Source organism: Octodon degus, unplaced genomic scaffold, assembly GCF_000260255.1.
Source record: "Octodon degus isolate 3935 unplaced genomic scaffold, OctDeg1.0 scaffold00036, whole genome shotgun sequence".
NCBI lineage: Eukaryota > Metazoa > Chordata > Mammalia > Rodentia > Octodontidae > Octodon > Octodon degus.
In genome coordinates this window covers 8,908,902-8,934,489 of record NW_004524612.1, presented here as the reverse complement: position 1 = coordinate 8,934,489, position 25,588 = coordinate 8,908,902, and the positions used below count along the sequence as shown (strand labels likewise).

Here is a 25,588-nt window from a genome sequence, read left to right as displayed (position 1 = left end):
GAAGAGAAGAGAAGAGAAGAGAAGAAGTAGGGCCAAAAAATAGACATAATTTCATAATTATAATTTCAAAAAAAAAGTTCCATAATCAATTTAATTCCAAAATCCTACCATTATCTCATTCCTTCTTTTTTTCCCATTTCATCTACACTTCCTAAATCACTGCTGGGGAAGTTGGCTGATCTTATAGAAATAATCCTCTAGATTTTAATGTGGGGAAACCCAGTCCAGAGAAAGACAGTGAGATGCCCAAAGGTCCCAGCTGTTAGCACCTGGGTCAGACTTCCTCCCATCCACCGGTTTGTCCCCTATAAGCTGCCACTGATCCCCCATGCCCTTGCCGAGGTCCCTCCCCCAGGCTCCTCCCTGATAGACAGGTGGAACCAGGGCCTGTCCCAACCACAACACCACTGCCCACGCACACTGGTCATAGCCATCTGGCCCCCTCTAGAGAGACCAGGTAGCAGGATCCTGTGCTATCCTGGGAAGGGTGCAGGTCAGAGCCAAGGGAGCGTGGCTCAAACTCCAGCCCAGCACCTGTCTTCTTATCTCTGAGCTTCTGGATACCATAGAAGTCTCGGGGGTGGGTGCCAAGGGGGTGCAAGCCCAGACTTGGCAAAGAAAGGAAGAGAAGGAAGAGACCTCGGCTTGACTGGTGGAGCTGGGGTGAAGTTGGAGGCCCAGGGTAGGTGGGGTTCCTCCAGGAGGAACCTGGGAGGTGGTAGGGGTTTTCAAAACTGCCTGTCCTTCACTGCCCAGACTGAGCCCTCTCTGGGCCTGGTCCCACTCCCAGGTTCCATGAGCCCCTCTGCACCCTCCTCCTCAGTCCTGCAGACTCACACACTGTCACAAACAGAAGCATTGCCCATGAGGAGATGCCTCTGAAGACCATGGGCAGGGCCCTCAGGGAGGGGGGCATGGAGGCAGGGCCTGTGGGGGCCTGGTAGCAGGGGCGGTGGCTGGAGGCAGGAGGCACCCGACTCAGGTCCCAGGCTTGCCCAGAGGGCTCTCCAGACTGGAGGATCCCCCCGCATGCCTGAGCAGTGACTCACTGCCATCCCCACCCTAGAGAGTCACCTGTTCCCCCACAACCTGGCATTGAGGCGCAAGCCTCATGAGCCCAGAATCCACCTTCACTCAGAGTGGTGATGGAGGAATGGATGAGCTCCATGTACAGCAAACCCCGAAGTCCTCTCCCACCGCCTCTGACAGGAAGGGGTCCTAGAGCCCCAGCCCAGGGAACACCTTGTCCAGAAGTTTCCCCTCTTCAACCCACTTCATGCCCACACCCTGTGCTCTGTACACTCCTGGGAACCAGTCAGACCCGGGCTTCCAGGTGGCTGGTGCCAGCTCGCCCTGCCCAGCCTGTGGCTGCACGCCCAGCTTTGTGCCCACCTTCACCTATCTAGCCATAGGGACATCCTTCAGCCTACCTTTCCTCCCACTAATTCTGGGACAGTCCCAGAGTGGACCTTGTCAGAGATGCGCCAGAGCCCAGGGAGGCCGGACTGGGGCAGTGGCGGGGGCGGAGCAGGCCTACCTGTCCAGCTGCAGTCGCAGAGGTGACGAGCTCTGGCGGATCTTGCTCTGAGCCTCGGCATGAAGCATGCCCTCTGCACTCTCCCCATTGATGGCCACAATGATGTCACCAGGCCGGAGGTCAGCAGCCTCAGCCTTGCCCCGCTCATTTACCTGCAAGGAGGAGGACCAGTGAGCCTCGGGGGTCCCCATGCTGGGACACGCAGGGAGGGTGCCCAAGCAACATGGCTAAGCCACTGATCCCCTTCTCTGGCCACCACATCTGTAAACTAACCCTCTGGTCCCCTCCCGAAGCCTCAGAGGCCACTCCCACCTCCGCCTGGCAGGGTAAGGGAGGCCGCCCACGGAATGCATGATGGCAGGCTTTCAGGTCTTGAGATGGGAAATACTTTTGGATAGAGAGTCCTGCCCATGCAAATCACACCTTGCCAGGGTTGCCTGTACACTGCCCTCCAAATGTGCCCTGGCCCAGGCCACATAGAGGACTCTGCCTGGGACTCCCAGGGGCTCCCTGCTGTGACCACCCAAGATGGCTACTGGCAGGTGTGCAGCTAGTGACCCAGGAGGAAAGGTAGGCTGTCCTGGGCCTATTCCCTCCACTTCCTAGAAGGCCGTTCCTGAAGTGTCTGCCACACTCTACTTAGCAGGTCCTAAGGGTAATGGGGTAATGCATACCCATTAGCACTGCCAACCACAGGCCTCAGGCTGCATAACCAAACCAGAATGGCACTCAGGGGACCCGGGTGGTCAGAACAGGCCTGACTTTCAGGGTAACACCTGCTATGTTGGAACTGGCCCTTACCTTGGTCACCATAATGGGTGTGTGGAAATCCCTGCCCCCAGTGATGCGGAAGCCCCAGGGCGCCGGCCCCACCACATCCACTGTCAGCACCATACCTGAGGAAGAGAGGGTCAGGAGGAGGACTGTGTCCACCTACCCAGAGGCAAAAGAGGAACGCGAGTGATAGGTCCCAGAGCAGCCTGGCAGGGCTGGGGTGTGCAGGGTAGGTAGAGGAAGTGATTAAGTCCCGCCCTCCCAACCCCTGAGTTTCACTTCCCCCCACGCTGGAGAGCCATGACGAGCTCCCAGGCCCCCAGAGCTTCAGCTGGGCAGGCAGCTGTCCCAGTATGGATGGGAACCTGCTGGAGATGGGTGGGCAGGAGTGCCAAATGGAGGCAGGCACCCACACTTCCGCCCTGTCACCTCCTCGGCCAGAAGGGCTGCGCACACATCTTTCTGGTGTTTGCTTCCTGTCCCCAAAACTGACAGCACAAGGTACTTCCTCCCCACACTGGGGGAGGCAGGCGGGTGGCCTGGGCCGGCAGACTCTACCATGGGAGGGATGGCAGGAATGGAGCTTGGTACGCAAAAAGCTGGCCATCCTGGGGGCTGGCTGGGGTCAGGCCAAAGTCTTCAGAGGGGCCTGCTGGCTAGTGCCCAACCCTGATAATGCAGTTCAGATGAACACCCCAGGTCCCAGCGCCCAGCTCCCCAGGGCCTGCTGCCCCCTGAACAGCCTGGGCCTCCTCTGCCAAGCTGAGCACAACCACCCCTGGCACCGACCTTCAGGGTGAGCTGCCTGATGCTGCCTGCCAGCTTCTACTGCCCCCTCTGCTGGGCATGGGAGTGTCCATGCAGACCAGGCCCTTGTGGGACTTCCTGAGCTTGGAGGTCTGGAGCCAGGAGCCAACCCTGGCAGGAAGCTGCAATGCCAGGCTGGGCACCACCCAGCCCAGCACCCATCCCGAGGAGATCCAGAAACCTCACTTAGGTCTGGAGAGAGCGCTGCCCAGTCTCTCAAGAACATCAGGGAGGGAGGGGACTCTCAGGCCAGGGGGTCTGCCTGTCCCACCCCAGCCAGATGGCTTCCCCTTTTGCTCAGGCCTGGCCATTGTCCCTTCTCAGGTCCCCAAGCCTGGCACTGCAGACCCAGTAGCCCTGAGATGTCCCAGACCTTTGAGCTGGCCGATGGACTCTGGGCTGCAGGCAGGCGCGTGGGGAGGAGCCCAGCCCTGTCAGCCCGGCTCTCCCGGTTCTGGAGCCTTTTTAGCTCCGAGGCCAATGTAGCTCCGTGGACCGGACCCGGGCCAGGGATGGGAAAGTCCAGGACACGGGGCCGCGGCCCACAGCTGCGGGGAGTCGGGAGGGAAGCGGCTGTCAGGGCCCACTGGGCGCAGGGGCGCAGTGGGCGCGCGCTCACCTGGCTCCGCTCACCTGTCGCGCTGGGCAGCCGGGGCGGGAGCGGGTCGAGGAGCGAGCCAGGAAGGGACGGCGAGGACCGCCGCGCCGCCGCCGCCGTCTACCCGACTCTTGGGAGAGCGCGCCGGGGCCCCGGGACCTGCTCCGCCCATGTGATTGGGGGCCGCCCCTGCCGCGCCCCTGGCCCGGGAAGCCACCTCCTCCGCGCCTCCGGGTCCCGCGCTGCCACCTGGCCCCTCGCGGAGACAGTGACAGGAGAGGAGCCCGTGTCTCACGCGCGCCCGGAGCGCAGAGCTACCGCTCAAGGGTCAGAGCCCCGCCCCGGCCCCTCCCAGACTCTCCTGGCCGGCCGGGCGCATCGAGCACCGGGCTTCCAAGGGTCCCTGATCTCCGTGCCCTGGTTCCTGCCCGGCAGGGCGGGCAGGGTCGGTCAGCGGTCCGTTGGATTCCTCTACTCACGCCGGTGTGGTCTTACACCCACAAATTCCAAACTAGCGGGTCCCTCCTCCCCCCATCCCTTCCCGGACTCCAGCCGGCCCGCCTGCAGCAGCCTTCCAGCTCCCTATTGGAGTTGCCCGCGAGCAATTCTTCTGTAGGCCCAGCGGCCATCAGGGTTGGGAGGAGGTAAAGGGTGATGCCTGCTCCAGGTCATCCTGCCGGGAGTCACATTGGAAGAAGTCCCGACCAGCTACCACCTGTGGCCCAGCCGCCCTTTCCCAACCACCTGGTACTCAGGCTCCGGGCTCTGGGATGCATGCAGGACAACCAGGCAGGGGCCCAGGGGTTCCCCAAAGTCATAGCTGGCAACCCTCACCCTGGGGAGCTCCTGGCCCAGGCAGCTGCCTTCTTCCTCTCCTGACTTGGCACTCCGGGGCACTCATCTGCAGACACAGCTGTAACCTACCTACCTGGCTCAGGTGTGAGTCATCATCCCTGGCGAGGTCCCCGGGGAGGAGTGCCCTCGGCGCCCTGCTCACTGCTTCTGCACCTCCTCCTCCCCACACCTGTGGCCACTGCCTCTGCTGGTCACCTCCCTGCCCACCTCTTGTAGCCTTGGTCCTGGGAATGTAAACCACTCTGCACTCTCTCAGGGACTAATCCAAGCCTCCTGATAGCCACTTTGCCCGATGCAGCTGCTCTACTGCCTTGTTTTGGGGGGCATGGGGTACTGGGAATGGAGCAAGGACCTCGTGCACGCTAAGCACATGCTCTGTGCCCCTGCCCTTGGAAGTCCCTTGAGGGAGTAGGAAGCCACAGGGAGCGCAAATCAGGCTTAGAGATGCACAGGCCTCGACAAATGCCACCTCTGCCTCTCACCGTGTGACCCTGGGCAATTTCCTCAGCTTCTCTGGGCCTCGGTTTTCCCATGCAGCAGTGTGTAGCTACCCTCCTATTGTACACATCACTCTGGCATAAGCAAAGTCCAAGGATCGTAGAAGTGTGAAAGCAGTATCGGCCACAACTGAGGGCGATTGGGAGACCCCTGCTCATCCATTCAGTCACTGCAACAATGTGCATTCTACAAATGTTTATGTTTTTATTTCCTTTTTGTTTTTGAGACAGGGTCTCCATGTTCAGTTCAGTTTAGCCTCGAACTCATTCTGTAGTCCAGGCTGGTCTCAAACTCATGGTGATCCTCCTGCCTCAGCCTCTAGACACAAATATTATTTTTATTTAATTTTTTGAGGCAGGGTCTCTCTGCGTAGTCCAAGCTGACCTCAGACTTTCGATTCTTCTACTTCAGCCTTCTCAGGGCTGGGATTACAGCACCATACAGACTTCACAAATATTCATGGACTGCCCACTGTGTGTCAGAAACTGCTGGGCAGTCCTCAGAGGGACCCTCCTCCCACGTGCCTTATACAGGCCCTGTTAGCATGTCCAGGTCCATCCTCAGGGTTTGGATTTACCCAACCCTCCACAAAGGTAGATCAGCTGACCCAGGTCATCTGTCTCTGTGACATGGAAGGGACCTGTCCCTCCCTAAATGACTGTGCCTCAGGGTGAGCCATCCTCAGGGGGCCTTGAACCTCTCTTCTCCTGCCCCTCAATCAGACCAAGGCCCAACCATGGCACGGATGGGTTTGGCAGATGGCCCCAGGTGAAAGGTTTGCTGCATGAAAAGCTCCAGGGCCCTGTGAGAACCAGGGTGTGGGCTGGGCTTCTGCCCATGGAACAGCAGCCCCAGCCCTGAAATGTTTTATGTGGAAGGAACTAGGGTAGAAGATCATGACAGGCCAGTGGGTCCTGAGAAGCGGTCATTTCCAGCAAGGATGGCCCGGACCTTCCACTGTAGAGCCAGGCAACAGTGTGCAGGGTGGAGCGGATGAAGCAGGGCACGTAGGTCTTGCTCTGCAAGCTTCTGTTCGGCCTCCTCAGAAGCCAGGGCGCACCTAGGCTCAAAGAACCCATTGGGGCCAGGCCACCACCCTGTGGGCTAGGCCCTCCCTCCATCCTGATAGGACTGCCACTGCACTGCTGCCCTTCATGGCAGCCACTGGCTCTCCCACCTGCCTGGGGCAGTGGCACTCTATGTGACAGGTGGACAAGACTAGAGTCTCAGGAGGAACATGAGAGCACCCAGCCCTGGGCCACCCGGACGGCCTGGCCTTCACAGACCTCTCTAGTCTGAACAAGCACTGTGTGGCATTGGGCAGAGCACATACAGGCAGAACCAAGCTCAGCACTGAATAACTCTGTGACACAGATGCTGAATCTCTCAGGCCTCACTCTTTCTGTCAAATAGAACCCTAAGCAGCTGGTCACAATGCCTGCATTAGGGAACATGTGTGCTGCCTTACTCTCTGCCCAACTCTCCACAACAGCCCAGGTGGAAGGGCAGCCAGCCCCACCTGCCCCATTGCAGGGGTCCCCCAGAAGCTATCAGACTATGGCTCTAAAATTTCAGGGGAGCAGAGCTGTCTTGGCTAGCTGGCCCCTGCCACTCCCAGCCTGCTGCCATTGATTGTTCAAAAACTTGAGCCCAGAGAAGAAAATAAACAAGCACGCCGGCTTCAGTGTGGAAACACAGTGCACAGAAGGAAAACATTAGCAGCAGAATAGTTAGAAATGTTGTCTTGTCTGGTGACCCCACGGTGGCAGCTCCCAAACAGCCTGCAAACAAGGGACAGAGGGGTTGTGAGATGGCTCAGTAGAACAGGCACTTGCCTGGCAAGTACAAGGGCCTGAGTTCAATCCCCAGTTCTGTCCGCCCCACAAACAAACAAGGGACAGAGCTCTGTCCCACAGCTCTAGGTTTTTGCTGGCCCTGTGATGTCTACTCAGCACTTCTGGTCTGACAGAGACCTGTCCTGGGGCTGCCCCACTGGGCCTGCACCCAAGGGATGAGATCTTAGAGACTGCCATGCGGGCTTTCCAGCCTCCCCTCGTAGGCAACCCGTCTGACCTGACTGGTGCAGCCCACAGTGCCAGCCGGAGGAAAGGGACTCCAGGGACAGGCTCTGATACACAGGTTTATTTTCTGTTGTCCAGAGGAGCAGGGATACTCGGGGAGATCTGGGTGGCTGGGACAGCAAACCATGCCCTTGTGAACCCTCTGGAACAGGCTGGTGGCTGCTGGGAAGCGGCGGCCCTGGAGGCTATGAAGATGTCACTTCTGTCTCCACCGGCTCCCAGCCACTGCTGGAGGACAGAAGGCAAGCAGGAGGCCCCTCCAGGCTCTGGCAGCCTTCAGTCTCCATCAGGTCAGGAGGCTGGTCCTAGTTAGAGGAACCCCGCGGGGGTAAGCTGGATCTGTCCCCAGCAGAGGGACCGAGTGCACTGTGGAGGGCAGGACAAGGGGCCAGGGTCTGCTCTCAATAAGGCCTGAAACAGTCTCCACTTCAAAGCAGACCTCTGTATTTGGGGAGGGGAGAAGGCAGAGGGTCTGTCAGATGCCTGTGAGCTGCGGGTGGGAATCAGTCCAGGGGGCTCCAAGGGGCTCCGCTAGGAGGCTGCTGGAGTCTTTGCACATGGGGGCAGCGAAGGTCTTGGGGGAGGAGGATGTGGGGGCCTTACTCTCCAGGTGCTAGGGCTCCCCACCCCACCCCATCCTGGCTGGCTCCACGTTGCCATGGAGACCATTCACACAGGGGCGACATAATTTCCAGGAAACGTCCCAAATTTCTGGGTCCTTCGGGAGACACCTGAAAGAAGACAAGAAAGCGCTTTTGCCACACTGCCTGAACCACGAATAGGGGTTCGCCGCCGCCGCCTGCTGGCCCGGTCCAGAACTGCAGTTGGGGCCTGGTTCCCGGGAGGGGAGGTTTGATTTGCTTTTCTCAGCCCTGCCCCCTGGTGACAGCAGCTGAGCTAGGCAAAGCTCGGCTTCCCAAATTCCAAAATCAAATGAGAGGCACAGCAAAACTGCACAGAGCACTAAGTCACCTCATCCTCCACCTTTTTTTCTTTTTTTTTTTTTGCCACACCGGTGATTGAACTCAGGACCTCGCCCTTGCCAGGCAGACGTTTATTCTACTGAGCTATCTCCTTTTTTGATACGGCTTTGTACTGAGGTTCAGTCTGGCCATGAACCATATGTACCAAGCAAAGGCTGACCTGAAACTCAAAGCTGTCTGCCTGCCTCAGCCTACTGAGTGCTGGGATTTCAGGCATGCACCACCACACCCACATCTCCACCCTTCTTTATGAAAGCCAGAGAGCAGAAAGATGAATCACAGAACTTTTGCCAGCAGCAACCTCACTGGGCTAGCATGGCAGCCTCATTCCAGAGAAGGGTGGGTGAGACCCACAAGAAGGCCAGGTGAGCAGCCCAGAGCCACTGATGGCAGGGGCAGAGCGGGGACTGCGGACAGAGCCCTGTCTGCGGCAGTCACAAGGAGCTCGGCGTCCTGGGAGCAGGCCGAGAGGCTGGGAGGGCAGAAAGAAGTGAGCCTGGGGCGCTGGTGCTCCGGCCTCCTCCCAGGCTGCCATGCTGACGTCCGCCTTCAGAGGCCCTGGCCCATGCCGAGCCCCACCTAGAGGGCATCCCTAAGTCCTTCCCCTGCCCATCTGGGCCTAGTGCCCACTTCCTCCAGGAAGCTGCCCTGCCCTGCCCTGCCCTACCCGGTCCACACTGGAAAGCACCTGCCATGTATGCAGCAGGCGCTAGAAACATGTGAGTGTGACGAAGGGCTCGAACTCTGTATTTTCCTTCATTTTAATCTGTGTACATCTGAGCAGCTCCCGAGGCCAGCAGCTACCACTCTTGTGGGTGCAGATGCCTCTGAGGACCCAGGGAGTGTACCCCAAGATTTGCAAACCTTTAGCAGCAGCATAAAAAAACTCAAAAGCAAAGGTATACAGAGTAAAACAGAATGTGTCCCTCACCCTAGAAGTAAGGACTATGAACAAGTTATTGTTTAATAATTACTTGTGTGGCTAGCTATGGTAGCACTTGCTGAAATACTGGCATTAGGGAGGCTGAGGCAGGAGGACTGTCACAAGTTCAAGGCCAGCCTGGGCTACATACCAAGACCTTGTCTCAAGAAACAAAAATCACTTGTGTATTAGAAATGTGGTTGGCACTGAAGTATTGGGATTTAGACCAAAAGGGCAAGGTGCCACATCAAGGGTGTCTCTGTAGCCATCCCTGCCCAGGTACCCCCTAACTCTTTGGGCCCTACGGTCTGCTTGTTGAGAGGTGGAGCTTCTGGATGCTTCCATCTTGGCCCACTCTGTGAAGCTGAGGCCTGAACAGGCTCCCCTGCTGGGATAACAGCCACGTGGAGCCTGGCAGGGGTCACCCTGGGCAAGGCAGGAGCCCACCTGAGGCTTCCTGTGTTAGTCCTGTGTCAGGGATGCCCTGGGCCTGGAACTCTTGTGATTCCCTCCTCTTGCATGCTAGAGGCAGGGCACACACGGGTGTGGGTCTATGTCCTTCCCTCCAGAAGCCCTGCCCTGAGATGCAGCAGAGGCTCTCCTGGAACCCTGGGCCAGGCCCTCTGCAGGGCATGCAACAATAGGTAACGAAAGACTGGGCTTGGGGGAGCAGCCAGGGCCAGGTGGGAAGCCAGGTGAGCGTGGCCAGGCTGGCAAGGCGGAGGCAGCCCACTCAAGGGCCCCTGGGATGCCCTTCCAGCCCATCCCACCCCGCCGAAGCCCACATACCCACAAACCAGCCATCGTCACACTGCTGCATGACATCCACCCGGTCCCCCGCATGAAGCTCAAGCTCATCCTCGTTCTGCGGTCTGTACTGGTACATGGCGCGGTACCTGCAGGGGACACAGCATAGCCAGAATTCCCTTTGCCCCTCTCCCACCCTGGGCCAGACGTTCAGGCTCAACCACGAACTGCCACTTCCTGTGAATGCGATCGGGTCCCCCCAGTGCACTCCTCTCTGCACCTAAATCCCTCAGGTCAGTGGTGGTGCAGCAAGATGCTTGTATCATAAAAGGTTCCCCATCAGTGCTCTAGAAGACCCGCAAGGACAAGGGCCACTTAGGAGGCATTTCCAAGCCCAAGGTGGGGCCAGGGGCTCAGCACTGCCCACAGTGACCCACCCCAGAACAAGTGCCCTTGGGTGGTAACTCACGGGGTCCAGTGGATCTGCGTGGTGTTGGGCGAGGAGGTGTCCGTGGGATGGCTGGGGCCTGGAGGATGTGACACAGCTGGTCCAGGAGTGTTGAGACTCTGGAGGGTCACAGGAGGAAAAGAGGGTCACCCAGAAGCAGGGTGGGGCAGAAGAGAACGAGGCACCCCCCCCCCATTTTCGTGCATCCTACACACTGGCCAGGTCCTGTCTCACAAATCCTCAGGGGTCTGCTCGGATGTTTTCCCTTTCATGGGTTGGAGCGTAAGCAACTGACTCTCCCCCTGCTGCCCGCGGTGCTGGGGAGTGAACCCAGGGCCTTTCACTGAGCTACATCTCCAGCTGCCTTTTTGAGACAAGGTCTAAGTTGTCCAGGTAGACCTCCAAATTTTGATCATTCTGCCTCGGCCTCCTAAGTGGTAGGTGACAGGTGTCCAGCACTGTGCCCAGCTACATAACTGGACTTCTGAGTGCCAGCATGGACAACACTGGGCATCTCAGGTGCTGCACACAGGGTGACAGAGTGGCTGGCATCTGGAAGGCCACCATGTCTGGGCTAGCCTTGGGCTCCCACCTAAGCAGGCTGGCTTAAGTCCGGGGTTCCCAAGGCCAGCCAGGTTCTGCCCGTCCCCCCCCTCTACTCCCAGTGGGCACTAGCCCTGGGGTGGGACACGGCCACCTCACCTGCGCCTGGGACCTGGGCTCCGAGAGGCCAGAGCGGCGGGGCGAGGTGCGGCCCGCCCAGTCAGCTGGGTCAGTCGGGCTGCGAGGGGCCAGGCAGGCAGTAGGAGCCAGGCGGGGGGACGCGGGCAGCTGGGGGCCATCATCGCAGACTCGGAGCCGGGGCTCCCTGTACACCTGCACATAGCTGGCGGGGAAGATGCCCTGGCGCCCTGTGCCCGTGATGCGTCCCTCATACCAGTTGTCGTTCACCTTGCGGATCAGGCAAATGCGCTCCCCCTGCGGGCAGGGAAGGGTCAGTGTGTCTGTCCTTCCCCGTCCTCCTGGTCCAGACTCCAGTCACAGGGGAGCCAGGGGCTAATCACACAGACACAAGCCAGGCTCTGCTCAGTCCCGCACGTGGCTGTGGGCAAGCTGCTGGTCCTCTCTGAGCTCCTCTCCTCCCATGCCAAGTTTGCCCGGAGGTGCAGGCTAGGTATACAGCAGACTCGGGAAAGCAGCGCCAGCCAGATGTGGGCACCACTGCAGGACACAGGCCAGCGCCTGTCCCCCAGTGGGGACAGCCTGTCATGAATGTGACAAAGCCAGCGTGCCCAGGGAAAGGGGAGCCCTCCAGCCCCCAGCTGACTGCTGTCAGGGGCAGACCCCCTGCCCCTGCAGGGGGCTTCCTCTGCCCTGTCCACCCTGTCCAACCACTTGCTTCCCTCTCTGTCACCTGGGCTGGGTCCTCTGGGTGGCTCTCACTAGTGGCATTCAAGGACTCGGCCACAGAAAAAAACCTAAGGAGACCAGTGACCAGTTCCTTACTTTCCAGGGCAGCACTTTTCAAAATATCATCAATCTATAGTAAATAAAGAAGTCTGCCAGGAATGTAGCTCAGTGGCACAGTGCCTGCCTGGCAAGTGTGAGGTCCTGAGTTCGATTTCCAGTATCAAAATAAACAAAGTGAATTCCAAAAATGCTCCGTCAGCAGCTGCAGCCCTCACAGACATCTGCCTAGAGTCTGACAAGGTAGCCCCTTCTTGTGGGCCTCTACCCTGAGTTATATCCCCAGCCTTTTTCTTATTTATTTATTTATTTAGTTTTGGCCAGGCTAGGCTCCAACTTGCTTTTTTTTTTTTTGGGGGGGGGGTTAAACTCAAGCCCTTGTGCTTGCCAGGCAAGTGCTTATTCTACCGGGCCATCTCCCTGGCTCTTAGGTGTCAACCTGCAGTCCTCCTGCCTCAGCCTCCCAGAAGGCTGAGATTTGCGGCTATGCCACCAAACGGGGCTCCTCTTTCTTATAGCTTTTTACTCCAGTGCTGGGGATCAAACGCAGGGCCCTGTGCATGCTAGTCAAGCACCCTGTCACTATTATAACCCAGCCCAATGAGGTACCCTCTCTACATAGAACACAGTCTAACAATTTTATCTATTCCTGTAAAAACACAAAGCATGATCCTCACAGCCTACCAACATACCGCTTAAAAACAAAACTCTGGAGAACAGTAACAATCTAAAAATAGACTAGACTACAGGGGACATACTCCAAGGCACTGGGGAGAAATCTGAAATGCTGCCCACAGGTGTACAGACCTGACTTTATTTATTTATTTATTTATTTATTTATTTATTTATTGTTTTTTTGGGATAGTTTCATGATGCAGTTCATTCACTGTGTAGCCCAGACTGGCCTCGAACTCACAGTGATCCTCCTGCCTCAGCCTCCCGAGTGCTGGCATTACAGGCATATGCTGCCATGCCCAGCCTACCTGACTCTTTAAAAAAGTTTTTTTTTTTCAGCTCCTTCCCCATGTCCTTCCCTGTGCCCACCCCACCTAACACTCCCCAGCCACCTTTCGGAAGGACAGCTCCACCTCCAGGTCCCCCTTAAAGGTGTACTGGGCCACTGCGTCTCCATACTCCACCACTTGGTAGGTGGGGGGCTTGATGGGCTTGGGGACCTCATCTGCGGGCAGCACCTGCAGGAAGGCACGAGACAGCTGTGGTGCTGGCACCTGCCCAGCACACCTGGGCCTCCCTGGAGGGGCCGAGGTGGGGCAGGGGGGCCCTGGCCAAAGGGAAGACATCAACTTGAACACTGAACGAGACACAGCCTGGTGGTGGGCAAAACCAAGGGGGCTGTGTTGCAGAGTCCAAGAAGCCTTCCTAGCGAGGCGTGGGGGCACACACTGGTGACCCCAGCACTTGGGAGGCTGAGGCAGGAGGACTGCAATGAGTTCCAGGCCAGCCAGTGAATTCAAGACTAGCCTGAACCACATAGTGAGACCCTATCTCCAAAAACCAAAAAGGAAAAGGAGGTCCAGGATGAGAGGAGGAGGAGGCAAAGTAGCGGTAGCTTCCCGGAGGAAGAACCTCGGAGAGGTACTAGAGCAGGCACTGGTGGGGCAGGGAAAGTCAAGTGCAGAGGCGGAAGCTCATCCTACTGAAGAAAGCATGGGCCAGCAGCAGGAAGTAGGGGCTGAGTCACAGGGAGGGCCTGAGGACCTGTGCGAGGCCAAAGACTTCACCTTTCCCCACAGCCGAACCCAGTGCCCTCGGCTCAGTGTCTCGGCTCCTCCCTTCTCTCCCACCCGGTGCCCAATCCCAGTGCTCTGTTTCACCCTGCTCACAAAAATGAAGAACCCAATCAACTATTTCACTAAGATATAAATAACTAGCTGGGTGTGGTGATGTACACCTGTATCCCTGCACTTGGGAGGCTGAGGCAGGAGTATCGACTCGAGCTCTAGGCCAGCCTGAACCAGACAGCAAAGCCCTGTCTCATAAAGCACAACAAAATAAAATAAACAAAATAAACAGAACAGGATATAAATAACTGATGGAGTAGATTCTTGTATACTGTGAGGCTGCAGCATCAGACAGATTCATCTGTTAGCAAGGGAGGCTTCAGATGCCTATGATATCAAGAGCCTGAATTAAATAACAGCCTGACCCATGGGTCAGAAAGGAAGGGACAGAGGAAGTGAGATAATTCAAGGGAAATGAAAAAAAATCAACACTTGGGAGATATAGCTAAAGCAGGGTACAGAGCTAAACTTAAAGCATCAATTCGTCATTAGGAAAAAAGCTTTAGATCAATAACCTAAACATGCACTCTAAGAAGCCAGAACAGAAAGGAGAAATTGAATCTCAAGTAAGCCAAAGGGAGGATATGATAAAGAGGCAGAAATCAACAACAACAATGGACCATGGGCCAAGTCCAGCTCCCCAAGCAACAGAATCATTATGCACCACAAACAGGCACTAATAATTTTTTTTAAAAATTGAAACAATAGACCTCAAGCCAGAATGTACATTGCTAATATAAAAAATGAAAAACAGATCACATTTTACAGACACTACCAGGACATTTAGCCAGGTGTTGTGGATGATAGCCACTGCCTAGAATCCTAGCACTCGAGGAGGCTGAGGCAGGAGCACCACGAGTTTGAGCCCTGCTTGGACACCTTATCAACTTAGACAGAACTTGCCTCAAAATTAAAAATCAAGAGGAGCCAGAGATGTAATTTTGTGCCCCCATGCTTGTACTGGATGCACAAGGCCCAGGTTTCAGTCCCCAGTGCCCCTAAAAAAGTTAGGGGTGTAATCAAGGACTACCATGAGCAACTTTACACTAATAACACTTATTTTTTTTTTCCTACATTACTGGGGATTAAACCTAGGGCCTTTGCAGTATGCTATATCCCCTGCCCTTTTTTTAATTTTTTGAGACAAGGTCTTGTTTAATTGTCCAGGCTGGGCTAGAACTTGAAATCTTCCGCCTCAGCCTTCCGGAGGTGCTCAGATTACAGGCATGTGCCACTACATTGTTAGAGACATAAATGCTAAAGATAACCTATGCTAGTCTAGGCTTCCATCACGCTAGAACTCATCTCTCTGGAATGCAGAGATCTGCATTATTTAGTAATACCTCACTGAAATTCTGAAATGCATCTGTAAAATGGGGACAATCTATTCCTCCCAGGCAGGGGGAAGAACAGAGGAGGTTAACACACCTGAACTACTGTATTTTCATATGATTTCTAAATCGTCAAATACTTCGAATGCTTGCTAGTTATGATTAGGATTACTTACTTCCAAGGACAGCTTTATTTCATGTTATTTTTTTATTTTTGGTGTTTTGAGACAGATGTAATCTCCCTATGTAGTCCACACAGGCCTTGAACTCCTATGTAGCCCAAGGTAGTCTTGAACTTTTGGTGATCCACCTGCCTCAGCCTCCAGAGTGCTGGGATCATACACCTGGCTCAAGGCCAGCTTTAGAAAGATGGATTCCGAATGGGAAGAGTGTGGGATGGGGTGGTGGGTTCCAGATCAGGATCTAGGCCCCAGGGTCCTCTCCTGGGCTGGGCTCTACCCACATTCATCAGCCTAGGCTTATGCTGAGCAGCAGCCTAGGCCTGCAGGGGCAAAGCCACTCAGGAGAGGCGGCACCCGCCCCTCAAGGAGGCACTGCACCCTAAGGCTCTCACCGTGGAGAGCAGCCCTGCCTGGCTCCTGCCGACGCCCACGGTGCCCTCACCTCCACATAATTAGCAGGGAAGATGCCCAGCCGGCCATGGTGCTCCCCCTCCAGCCAGTTCTTGTCCACCTCCTTGTGGATGTACACGATGTCGCCCTTCTGCAGACTCAGCTCCCTGCAGGCCGCAGCCCAGGGCACAGCGCGCTGAGGTCTCCCAACAACCCTCCCTGCAGCAGTCCTGCCCACTGAACCCAAATGCCCCCAGCCCCACTGGGGTGCCCATTGGAGCCCTGGCCCCCACCCACACCCAGGCACAGAGACTGCCCAGGGCTGAAGGGGACGCCTTGACAGGGCCGCTTACTTGGGGGACTGTGCCTGGAAGTCAAACTTGAGTCTGGCAGCCTTCCTCTGGGCAGGGGAGAGGGCAAAGGGGTCTTCTCAGTTGGGCAGGGGCTATGGCCCAGCCACCCCACCCCCTGACCCCAGGACTGCCTGTACCTTCTTCTCTTCCTTCCTGGCCGGGCTGCTGCCCCTCTCAGGCACACTGGGGTCTGAGGAGAAACACTTTTCAGTGTGGGCAGGCCCCTTGGGGGGGTGCACCCCTCAGGACAGGCCCAGGGAAGTAAGGGGCTGTGCCCTCCCTGTCCGCCTGGGGACACAAAGCGGATCTGGTCCTTACCACAGGCCGAGGACGGGTAGACAAAATCTCTACGACCTAGGAAGGGGCTTCCTCCTCCATCCGCCATTCTGTGGGGGCTCAGGGGTCGGGAGGACCCCAAGTAAGGTGCGTGCGGAGAGCTGGAGCCCCAAGCCTGGGCGGAGCTGCAGGAACGCAGGGACTGAGCCACCTGTCTAGGGCTTCAAGCCCACCCTCAACCCTCACAACTCCTAGGTCCTGGGCTCGCAGCAGGATGTCCGACTTCCCGAGCTTGGCTTGGCTGGGTCAGGAATGGGCAAGGCCAGGGCGGCAGAGGCCCGGGCAGGGAGGGGTGCGTGGGGCGGGGCGGGGCCCGTGTCCCCACCACCCAAGGGCTGGGGCCCCGCTGCCCGGCCTGTGGGTGCGGTTGCGGGGCGGCCCTGCGGCCTGGGATCCTCCCAAGACCCTCTCCACCTTTCGCCCTTCTGGCCCCTCCCCGCCCGCCCTCGGGTCCGTCCCAGCGCCACGTCCCCTCTTGCCCGGCTGCGTCCTGTCCCGCACTTACCGGGCCTGGGGCCGCTGCTCCGGGGCCCGTCTGGGCACCTGCGAGCTCTGTGCGGGAGAGACCGGGTGTGGTGAGGCCCTGACCGAGGCCACCTTCCCCCGGAAAAGTTCGCAGCCGGGCGGCAGGCGGAGGCGGGAGGGGCGGGCAGGACGCGGGGTCCTAGAGGCGCCCGCGGGAGGGGAAGGAGGAGAGGAGAGGGAGGGAAGGGGGAGAAGAAGGGGGCGGGGAAGGGAAGGAAGAGGAGGGGAAGGGAGGGGAGAAAGAGGAGGGGAACAAGATGGGTGAGGTCAGGATTGCCGGACAGAGCCAGGCCTGAGGTCAGGCTAAGGTGGAGTGGCCTGCGAGGGCTCCTAGGGTTCACTGGGAAAGTGGGCACCCCGTGTTTTGGAGAGAAGACAGGGATGACTTCACCCAAGGTCACTGCAGACTCCCAGGGCCCCACCCAGCCTGGCCCCACAGCCAGGGATTCCCTAGGTGGAGCCAGGGCACCTGGTACCTTGGGGGATGGCAAGCGAGTCTCAATGGCCCGCAGGTCCTTGTCCAGCTCTGCGCTCAGCTTGGCCAGTTCTCGCTCCAGCAGGACCTGGGGGTGGGGAGACATCAGGCAGCAAGAGGCATGCACTATGTGCAAGTGTGTGTGTGTGTGTGTGTGTGTGTGTGTGTGTGTGTGTGTACACGCATGCGCGTGTGTCAAAGACTGGGATTTAGGGCAGCTAGAAGCTCCAGGGCCCAGGACAGGCCCCCTGCCTGTGGGCCTAGGGGGCAGATGTCACTCCAGGAGTCAGGAGGACATTCCTGTCCCCTCTCCCCACCCTGTACTCCAGGTTCCTGCTCTGCCTTCTTACCAGTTTTGCTTCTCTGTCCCCTGGAGTAACTCTCGTACCTATGTACCTATGGAGCTGTTTCCTTGCTGTCTCCTCTGCAGTCTTTCTGGTACCAGCCAGGCTGCTGCCCCCATGCTGCCAATCCCAGAGGGCTGAGCATTGTGCATCACACATGCTCGCTCACTCTCTCTCTCTCTCTCTCTCTCTCTCTCTCTCTCACACACACACACACACACACACAGATGCACATGCAACCCTCCCACCAACTCCCTGGAGCTGATTCCAGTCTCCTCCCTCCCCATGTTGGTGACAGAACACAGGGGCTCCACCACTGAGCTACATGCCCAGTCCTTTTAAAAAAGTATTTTGAGACAGGTTTTCACAAGTTGCTCAAGCTGGGCTTGAACTTTTGTGTCCCTGCCTGAGCCTCCCTGGAGCAGCTGAGGCTGCAGGCTACACCACCCCGCCCAGCTGCCCTCTGGTCTGCATGACATCATGAGGCTACTTCCGGATAGCCCCGCTCCACACTGACTGCGCCCCACCCTACTCCTGCTGCGTGAAGCCTGTGTTCAGTATGTGTTTATCAAGTGCCTGTTGTACAGCAGGCACCGTCTGGGTGCTGGGCTGGCAGCGAACTTTATGGGCCTGGAGACAGAGTCTCTGGTCTGTGCACATGGTCACTGGGCCCCACACAACCCAGAATATCTCCCTCCCCCTCACCCCCAAACTGAATTTGAACTCACCTCGATGGGCTGTGAGGGCTTCTCAACAGTCTCATCCACCAATGGCTTCTTGGGCTGAAAGGTGGAACAGGGTGTCAGGGGGGACCCACTTCCCAAGTGCTTCAGCTGAGGGGTAGACCACTTCCAAAGCTCTGGGCTGACACGCACCTTCTGACCAGTCTCTAGTTCTTGCAGAAACTGGTTCCAGGAATCTTCTGTCCAGACATTGTCCACTTTCTCCCTGCGTCTGGGCACCTGCTCGGATGTGGGTGGTCATCGGCTTGAGGAGCAGGGTACTGGCTCACAAACCAGGCGCTCAGGCTCACCCTGCTCGCACCCATGCCCTCTATGGACCCTCTGCCAGACAGCAGATGGCTGGGCCCCGGTGGGAGCACACGGGGGCTACCTGATTTGGGCGCTGCACTCCCACGGAGACTGCCCCAGGAGCATAACTGAAGGTGCTTCTAGGTGGTTGTTGGCAGTGACCCCAGCTTCTCCTGTGGGACAGGAAGGATATCCTTTCAATTTTCTTTTAGGGAAACTAAGGAATAATGGAGGTCACAGCCCTGGGCAAAGGAGCCACACCCTTCTTCCACCCCGGCCCCTACCATGGAGGGGCATAGGCTGCCTTTGCCTGCCCCGGCCCCTTCCTGTATAAATGATACTAGATAATGGCCAGGGCTCAGAGCTCCACCACCTAGTGACAGTGCGACCTTGCACACCTTAGATGGTACCTCGGGCTCAATCCCTGGGAGACAGAGGGAATGTGAATTTGGTCCCCAGGAGAAGCCCTGACACAAACCAGCTTTACGGAGGGTGCTGGGCCTTTGGTAAAACCAGCTGCCATGGCTGGGTGGTCCCACCTTATGCCCCATCCTACTCCCTGGGCAGCCCTGCCTGGAGTCCTGGGCAAGTCACTTTTGCTCCCAGGGCCTTGTTTCCACGGCGGGTGGGTGGGGTGGGGAGAGGGCTGCATTCAGTGACCTCAGCTGTGTGACCACCCTAGCCACCAGCCACCATAGCACTAGTCTGACCCATCTACCCATCCCCCAGGCCTATCTTCTGGCTGGCTTTAATGTCCCAGTCTGTTTCTGGTTTGAAAGTCTACCAAGTAGAAGCACCACATCCAGCTTATCAAATGATGGAAGGTCTACATGGAGTGTCAGGCTCTGTGGGGTGCAGTTATGACTCTGCTCTGACTTTAGTGATAATAAAGCAATCATAAGCATGGAATGTGTCACTGATGATCTAAGGAGGCTGTGGTCCTCACTGAACCTGAGAATTGCTCATGTGGGAGCCTAGTTGCTGTGTGCCAGGCACGATACAGGGTGTCCCCATCTCTCAATACAGCCTCAGCGTCCCCCAAAGGACCTCACTCACGAGAGGGGCACGCCGAGACCCAGTGCAGCTAAAGGCAGTGCACTGGGTAGAACCCAACTCTGGGTCCAGGCTGGAGATGGCAATGATTAATCAGCAGACACAGGCCAGTCACGGACCTGCTAGTGAGCTGGCGAGTCCAAGCAGCCATGGATGGCTCTCACTCTGAGCATGAAGTTCCCAGCTGTCTCCCTTCACCTCATGCATTGTGGTTGCGTGCAGGCAGGCACAGAACCCATCCACACTTTTCTTTTTCCTCAAGTGTCAAAGCAGATGACCAGCTGCCCTCAACAGTTCTGTCCACAGGACCTTGACACTCCCCCTCCTTAAAGTGGCCCATGGATCTTTGAGAGGGGTTGGCTCCTCCTGATGGGCTACAGACTCTACAGACTGGGGCAGTCTTTCCTGGTCAGGAACAGCAGCCTTTCCCTTTTTGCTTTGGTGGATTAGAAGATCAGGTGGTGGAAACTTGGGGGACCAGAGGGAGCCTTGAGCCAGAAGCAGACCTCTGTGTGCGCCGTGGCCACGAGGGGGCGCAGGTCCCGCGAGGAGCACAGGGCCTGAGGCAGCCTCTGCCTTTGCTCACCTGCTGGAGGTCGTCGCTGCAGTGCCAGCACTGCGGGCAGATCTTTGGTGGGGCCCAGGATGCCTGGGCTCCGCAGAGGGGGCACAGGAGATCACTGTGGGTAGAAGACAGCCGGGGACAGGGTGTGGAGGGGACCGTTTATATTTCCAGTGTAACACCACTTTCACCCTAGCTCCTGAGGTCAGTTCCCAGGGACACCCACGGTGGGCTTTGTGCAGTGGGCTTCCTCTCTTTATAAAATCTTCAAAACAGCTTTAGGGTAGGTAGTGGCCCCATGGCACAGGTGAGGAAATATAGGTCCAAAGAAATCTGACAGGGCATGGAAGGGGAGCCGGGGCTCTGTCTGTCTGTCTGTCTGTCTGTCTGTCTGTCTGTCTGTCTGTCTGTCTGTCTGTCTGTCTGAGAGCAGGTCTCACTATGTAGCTCAGGCTGGTCTCAAACTCCCAGCAGTCTTCCTGCCTCATCCTCCCAAGTGCTGGCATTACAGATGTGAGTCACCACACCCAAGTCGCGCGCTCTTAATGACCACCTGCCAGAGGAGATGAACTTCCTGAAACTCACGGAGACCTTTCAGGCAAACCGCACCACCTGCCCCACCCTCAAAGGCCACTGGGGCTGTGCATCCTGTCCCCGCGCCAGCAGCAGGCTGGGGGGACTGTGATCCCACACGCACGTCCTCACCTCTGGGTGGGTCCTGGAAGGTCCAGTCCTGCTGCAGGTCTGGGGAGTGGAGAGGATCAGGTCACAGGCAGAGCAGAAAGTGAGCTGGGTGCCCTGGGTGGCTGCTGGGCTGCTCCCAGCCTCCCTCCCACCTCTCAAGGGCTGAGGGCTGAGTCAGGGCCCCAAGAATGTTCTGAGGGAGGGAAGGGATCAGGAGGCCGGTGGCAGCTCTTGGGAGGGCCCTGGCAGCCAACTCGGCAGACCTTCTCTGCCGTTCCCCACACACACAACCTCCCAACCTGCAGACCTCGGTACCCTCGGTGCCCGCCACGGTGCAGGCTGGGAGGCGACTCCCCTCTGGCTCTCGCCCTGCCTTCCATGTGCCTTTCTGAATGCTCTCCTTCCTTAGGAACCTCTGGCAGGCCTTGTGGGAAGAGCTCCTGACCAGCTGGCTACTGCCCCTTAGCGCCCCACAGTACCCCACTCTGTTGGCTGGCCGGGTTTTCCTGATTCTCCCAGCAGGCTGTGACTACTCATGACCTCCGCACCCCCCTCCTCAAGATCTTCAGATGGTTTAACTCCAAGCGTCCCGTGGGCAGCAAGTATCACCTCCTTTTGAATTCCTTCCTCACCTGGCTGCAGGGAGCAGATTTGGTTTTGCTCTGCCTCCTGAACTGCGCCCTTCTGACTGATAGTTGAGCATCTCTGGAACTTCTAATCATCCACCTGCCTGAGAACTCAGCCTGTTGACCTTCCTGAGTGGCACTGACTAGTCTAAGTGCTGGGGACCAAAGCCAGCACTTCACACATGCTACGCTCCACCACTGAGCCACCTGGGTAATATTCTTCTCTTGAGACAGGGTCTCACTGCATTGTCCAGACTGGCCTTGAATTTAGGATCCTCCTGCCTCAGCCTCCTGGGTAGCGGGGATCACAGGTGTGTGCCGTCCCCTCAGGTTAAGGCTTTTAAAATCAGTCAAACTTCTATATTCACAAATTCTTCATCTATAGATTGAACCAAACCATAGACTGAAAATTTTCAGGAAAAAAATCACAACTGTGCTGAACATGTGCAGGCTTTTTGTTTTGTCATTACCCCTTAAAAACTGCAGTACAGGGGCCGGGGAGATGGCTCAGTAGGATAAGCGCTTGACTGGCAAACGCCAGGATCTGAGTTCAATCCCCGGTTCCGCCAAAAACAAACAAACAAACAAACAAACAAAAACTGCAGTACAGCAACTGTGTCCATAGCCATAGCATTGAGTTTGTATTAGGTCTAATAAGCAACCTAGAGTTGCAGGAGGGTGCACATAGGTGGTGTGTGAACACTGCGCCATTCTGCAATTTGCATACTCAAATCACACAGTGGGGTGAGGCTGGAGCTGGGCCTAGTCACACAGGAGACCCCAGCAGCCTGGGACTTCAGTGTCTGCAGGGCTCCTGCATGCTGTCCTGCTGCGATTTATTCCCAAGCTGCACAAGCTTGGCTGCACATTAGAATGTCCCTGGGAGCTTTCAATCAAAATCTCTTTTGAGAGACTCCCAGGTACTTCCATCTGCAGCTCAGACCTGGCCAGTGAAGTACAGTGTTGAATTTTCAACTGCCTATTGGACATCTTCACTTGGATGTGACATAGATCAAAAACCAAATGCTCCTTAGCTGTGTCCGTCCAGGGGCTGGATGCAATAGCACACGCTGTAGTCCCAGCACTCGGGAGGCTGAGGCAGGAGGATCACTGTGAGTTTGAGGCCACCGTGGGCTACATAGTGATTTCAAGGGCATCATGAACTACACAGGAGATCCTGCCTCAGAAACAGGACAGAACAGAACAAAAGCGCTCGTCCTGCAGTCCTCTCTGTCTCTACAGATAGCATTCTGTCCTTCAACTTGCCCAGGTTTAAGATCATCCTTGACATGCCATATGCGATCCATCAGCAAATTCCAATCGCTGTCCCTGGAACACAGCCAGAGCCTCACCCTAGCCCATCAGGTCTGCAGCTGGTGCCTGGCCCAGCTCACTGTGGTCTTGAGCTTGGCCTAAAGCAGAACTTTTTTCCCGGTGCTGCTGAGGCAGGAAATGGGCCCCCGCTTCCACCATCTCCTGTGTACCCACAGCCTGGTACAGCCTCCCCGGCCACCCCTATCTGAGCACGTGAGTCACTGTCCCAGCCCGTGCTGGCCCACACCTTCCCGCTGCTCTCTGGCGCCCTCTCTGCTGGGGTGCTCCTGACTGCTCCGCTGGGCCCCCTCCACCCAGGGCTCTCGCTCTAGGGCCACCCACAGAGCTATGGCTGAGGCTCCTCCCCGCCCTCTCTTTTCTCCCTGGCCTTTCCACTAGGCCCTCCTGCTGCCATGCCGAGGTTTATCTGTCTAGCCTGTCTCCCTCTTATCTCCCCTTTTACTTTAGAACAGCGCTCAGCACACAGGATGCACTCCACAGGCAGACAAGGAGTGACAGACGGGCCGGTGACCCTGTGGCCATGGCACACAGGGCACAGGCTTGGCTGCATTGTCAGTTGTGGAAGAAACCAATGCTTTGGGCCTAGGACTGATGTACTAATGGTGCAAACTCAGCCCGGCAGGAAAAGAACAGGATTTGGGGAAGACTACTTCCCTGCACCTTCAGAGGACACCGGGGGACAGCAGCTGGTCACTGTCTGCCCCAGGATGCTCTGGAGGCCACTGCTGGCCTTGAAGAAAGGGAGGGACAGTAAGACTCCTTTCTTTTCTTTTCTTTTTTTTTTTTTTTTTACTTGTTTCTTTTCTTTTTTGGGGGGGAGTCAGTTTCACTATGCAGCTCGGGCTGGCCTTGAATTCATGGCGACCCTCCTCTGTCATCCTCCCAAGTGCTGGGATCACAGGCTTGTGCCACCACACCTGGCACTTTCTTTGGCCTGTTTTAGGGACCTCTCACCTGACAGCCTGGGGGTTGTGAACAATACCCTAAACTGACAGGTCTCCTTTACTGTCCTTCCCTCCTCCCTCAGCTGCAGTGCCCGATTCTACTCTGGCTTGGAGAGGTGGCACACACCTGTGATCCCAGCACTCAAGAGGCTGAGGCAGGAGGATCACTGTGCATTTGAGGCCAGTCTGCACTACACAGTAAGACCCTGCCGCAAACCTCCCCCTACCAAATTAAAAAAAAAAAAAAAAAAGACATTTCCAGAGCCCACTCTTTGCCCTGGCAGGATATCAAACCTGGCAATTTCCGGTGAATCTGCTGAAACATTCTCCGATACCAGTCCCTGGGGCAGTCCACACTCTGCAATCAGAAACCACCAGGTTAGGCTTTCGTGCTCACCCTCCCTCCTAGGAAGGAGCCCTGTGGAAGCTTCCCTTCCTGAGTCTCTTTTCTAGCCTCCCTTGAAGCCACGTGGGTGGGCTGGGGGGCATCTCTTGTGGCACCTTTCCATGACAATGAATATGCACTAAGATGCAGCACGTCACCTGTGAGTTAGATACCCAAAGGTCTCCATCAGTGTATACAGCAGTGACCACTCCATTGTGAGATTCCGGGGATTAACATTTTTCCTCTTTGCTTGTCTACAATTTCTAGTATTCTACAAAGAACACATGTAGCAAGTGGCAAGATGGCATTTTATCTTTCATCATCCACCTCCACTGAGCCTGGGGTGGCAGGGGGACTTTGTGCCAGTTGCCCGCTGCAGATCTGCAGCTGCCTCCAGACAGGAAGGCAGTAGGGGAAGGATAGCAACCAGCACTGCTGGGTACCCGGACCCTTCTATGCCTTTCCACCCGGGGCTTATTCTCTCATTTTGCCAGCCTCTCAGTAGCTACTCTGTGAGCCCCTGACTGCACCAAGCCCTACAAAACCAAGAAGAGGAGGGTCTCTGCCAGGTGCAGCTCTTATGATGGTGGTTCCTTCCACGTTGGAGGCCCTGGTGGGAATTCTGGATGTGCAACTTGACACAGAGTACCCACAACTTTATAAGGTTCACAACTCCCAAAACTCATCATGGTTGAAGCCCTGCTTAGTCTGGAATGGTCAGGGGACAGACTTTATTGCCCTATCCAAAATTCCACTGATAGAAGTGACAGCTCAGTGTAGGTCCCCGGGCCCCTGTCTGTGACACCTGCAACCCTGGACTCACAGATCGGGGGGCGATGGGCATGCCACTCTCATCCACAGGCCCGATGCCCTCATACTTGACCCAGCGCCTGTCCCGATGCCGGCTGTCCTTGGTCCATGTGGCTGACCAGTTCTGGGCATGCTGGGAAGTGGGGGTCTTTGGGCTCGAAGAGGGCCAGCTCCCAGGGCCTGGCCAGGTCTGGTACCAGGCAGGGTCTGCAGGGCATGTGCAGGACAACATTAGCTGAGGGCAGGGTCCCCACCTGACCTTGTTTGTCCCTTAGCTCCCTAGAACATGGATTCCTGTGGGTCCAAAGTTTCAACATGCCCTTGTTTGTTTGAGCAGATGACGCAGGCGCTACAAAGCTCATCCCCAGCAACGCTACCGGCTTATTTGTTTATTTATTGAAGTGAATTAAAACAGATTTTGTTCTGAGAAATCTGCGCTGTCCCCACCCCATCCTGCTTCCCTGGGACTGTCCTAAAAGTCTGTAGAATGAGATCTGGGAATCATCACTTACAGAGAATGCTGGGGACACCCCAGCTGGGGTGCGGCAGAAAAGATACCAGGCTTAGAAAGAACAGACTTGAATTCACTGCCCAGCTCTGCCATCTACTAGTGGTGTGACTTTGTCACCCTCTCGGTGGGTGCCTCAGTTTTCACTTCTGGGAAACAAGAGCAATCACAGCTGAGAGTGGGTGGCATCTGGTG

At 56.7% G+C, this 25,588-nt stretch overlaps 2 protein-coding genes across 11 annotated transcripts in view; both read right to left on the bottom strand.

The window, feature by feature from the left end:
• Positions 1-4,617, bottom strand: part of Pdlim2 (PDZ and LIM domain 2) — a 12,830-nt gene extending 8,213 nt beyond the window's left edge. The window contains exons 1-4 of one of the 6 annotated variants that reach the window (XM_023714600.1): positions 3,752-4,617; positions 3,492-3,666; positions 2,339-2,433; positions 1,538-1,689 (exon numbers count right to left, since the gene is read on the bottom strand). In XM_023714600.1, coding sequence (XP_023570368.1) covers positions 1,538-1,689; positions 2,339-2,431 — 245 coding nt within the window. In that variant the 5' untranslated portion in view covers positions 2,432-2,433; positions 3,492-3,666; positions 3,752-4,617. Of the gene's footprint in view, positions 1-1,537; positions 1,690-2,338; positions 2,434-3,100; positions 3,463-3,491; positions 3,667-3,737 lie in introns of those variants that run through there. The other 5 variants (XM_023714599.1, XM_023714598.1, XM_023714597.1 and 2 more) reach the window with 5 other exon arrangements.
• A 2,574-nt stretch (positions 4,618-7,191) lies between these two features.
• The window catches only part of Sorbs3 (sorbin and SH3 domain containing 3), a 29,140-nt gene continuing 10,743 nt past the window's right edge, over positions 7,192-25,588 (bottom strand). For 4 of the 5 annotated variants that reach the window (XM_023714721.1, XM_023714717.1, XM_023714718.1 and 1 more), the window contains 18 exons: positions 24,899-25,092; positions 23,985-24,048; positions 20,807-20,845; positions 20,126-20,219; positions 18,569-18,659; positions 18,331-18,417; positions 18,184-18,237; positions 17,113-17,199; positions 16,617-16,663; positions 16,094-16,236; positions 15,913-15,998; positions 15,776-15,822; positions 15,475-15,589; positions 12,785-12,910; positions 10,958-11,228; positions 10,272-10,374; positions 9,845-9,951; positions 7,192-7,881 (listed from right to left, as the gene is read on the bottom strand). In XM_023714721.1, coding sequence (XP_023570489.1) covers positions 7,820-7,881; positions 9,845-9,951; positions 10,272-10,374; positions 10,958-11,228; positions 12,785-12,910; positions 15,475-15,589; positions 15,776-15,822; positions 15,913-15,998; positions 16,094-16,236; positions 16,617-16,663; positions 17,113-17,199; positions 18,184-18,237; positions 18,331-18,417; positions 18,569-18,659; positions 20,126-20,219; positions 20,807-20,845; positions 23,985-24,048; positions 24,899-25,092 — 1,817 coding nt within the window. In that variant the 3' untranslated portion in view covers positions 7,192-7,819. The remainder of the gene's footprint in view (positions 7,882-9,844; positions 9,952-10,271; positions 10,375-10,957; positions 11,229-12,784; positions 12,911-15,474; positions 15,590-15,775; positions 15,823-15,912; positions 15,999-16,093; positions 16,237-16,616; positions 16,664-17,112; positions 17,200-18,183; positions 18,238-18,330; positions 18,418-18,568; positions 18,660-20,125; positions 20,220-20,806; positions 20,846-23,984; positions 24,049-24,898; positions 25,093-25,588) is intronic. The other variant, XM_023714719.1, reaches the window with a different exon arrangement.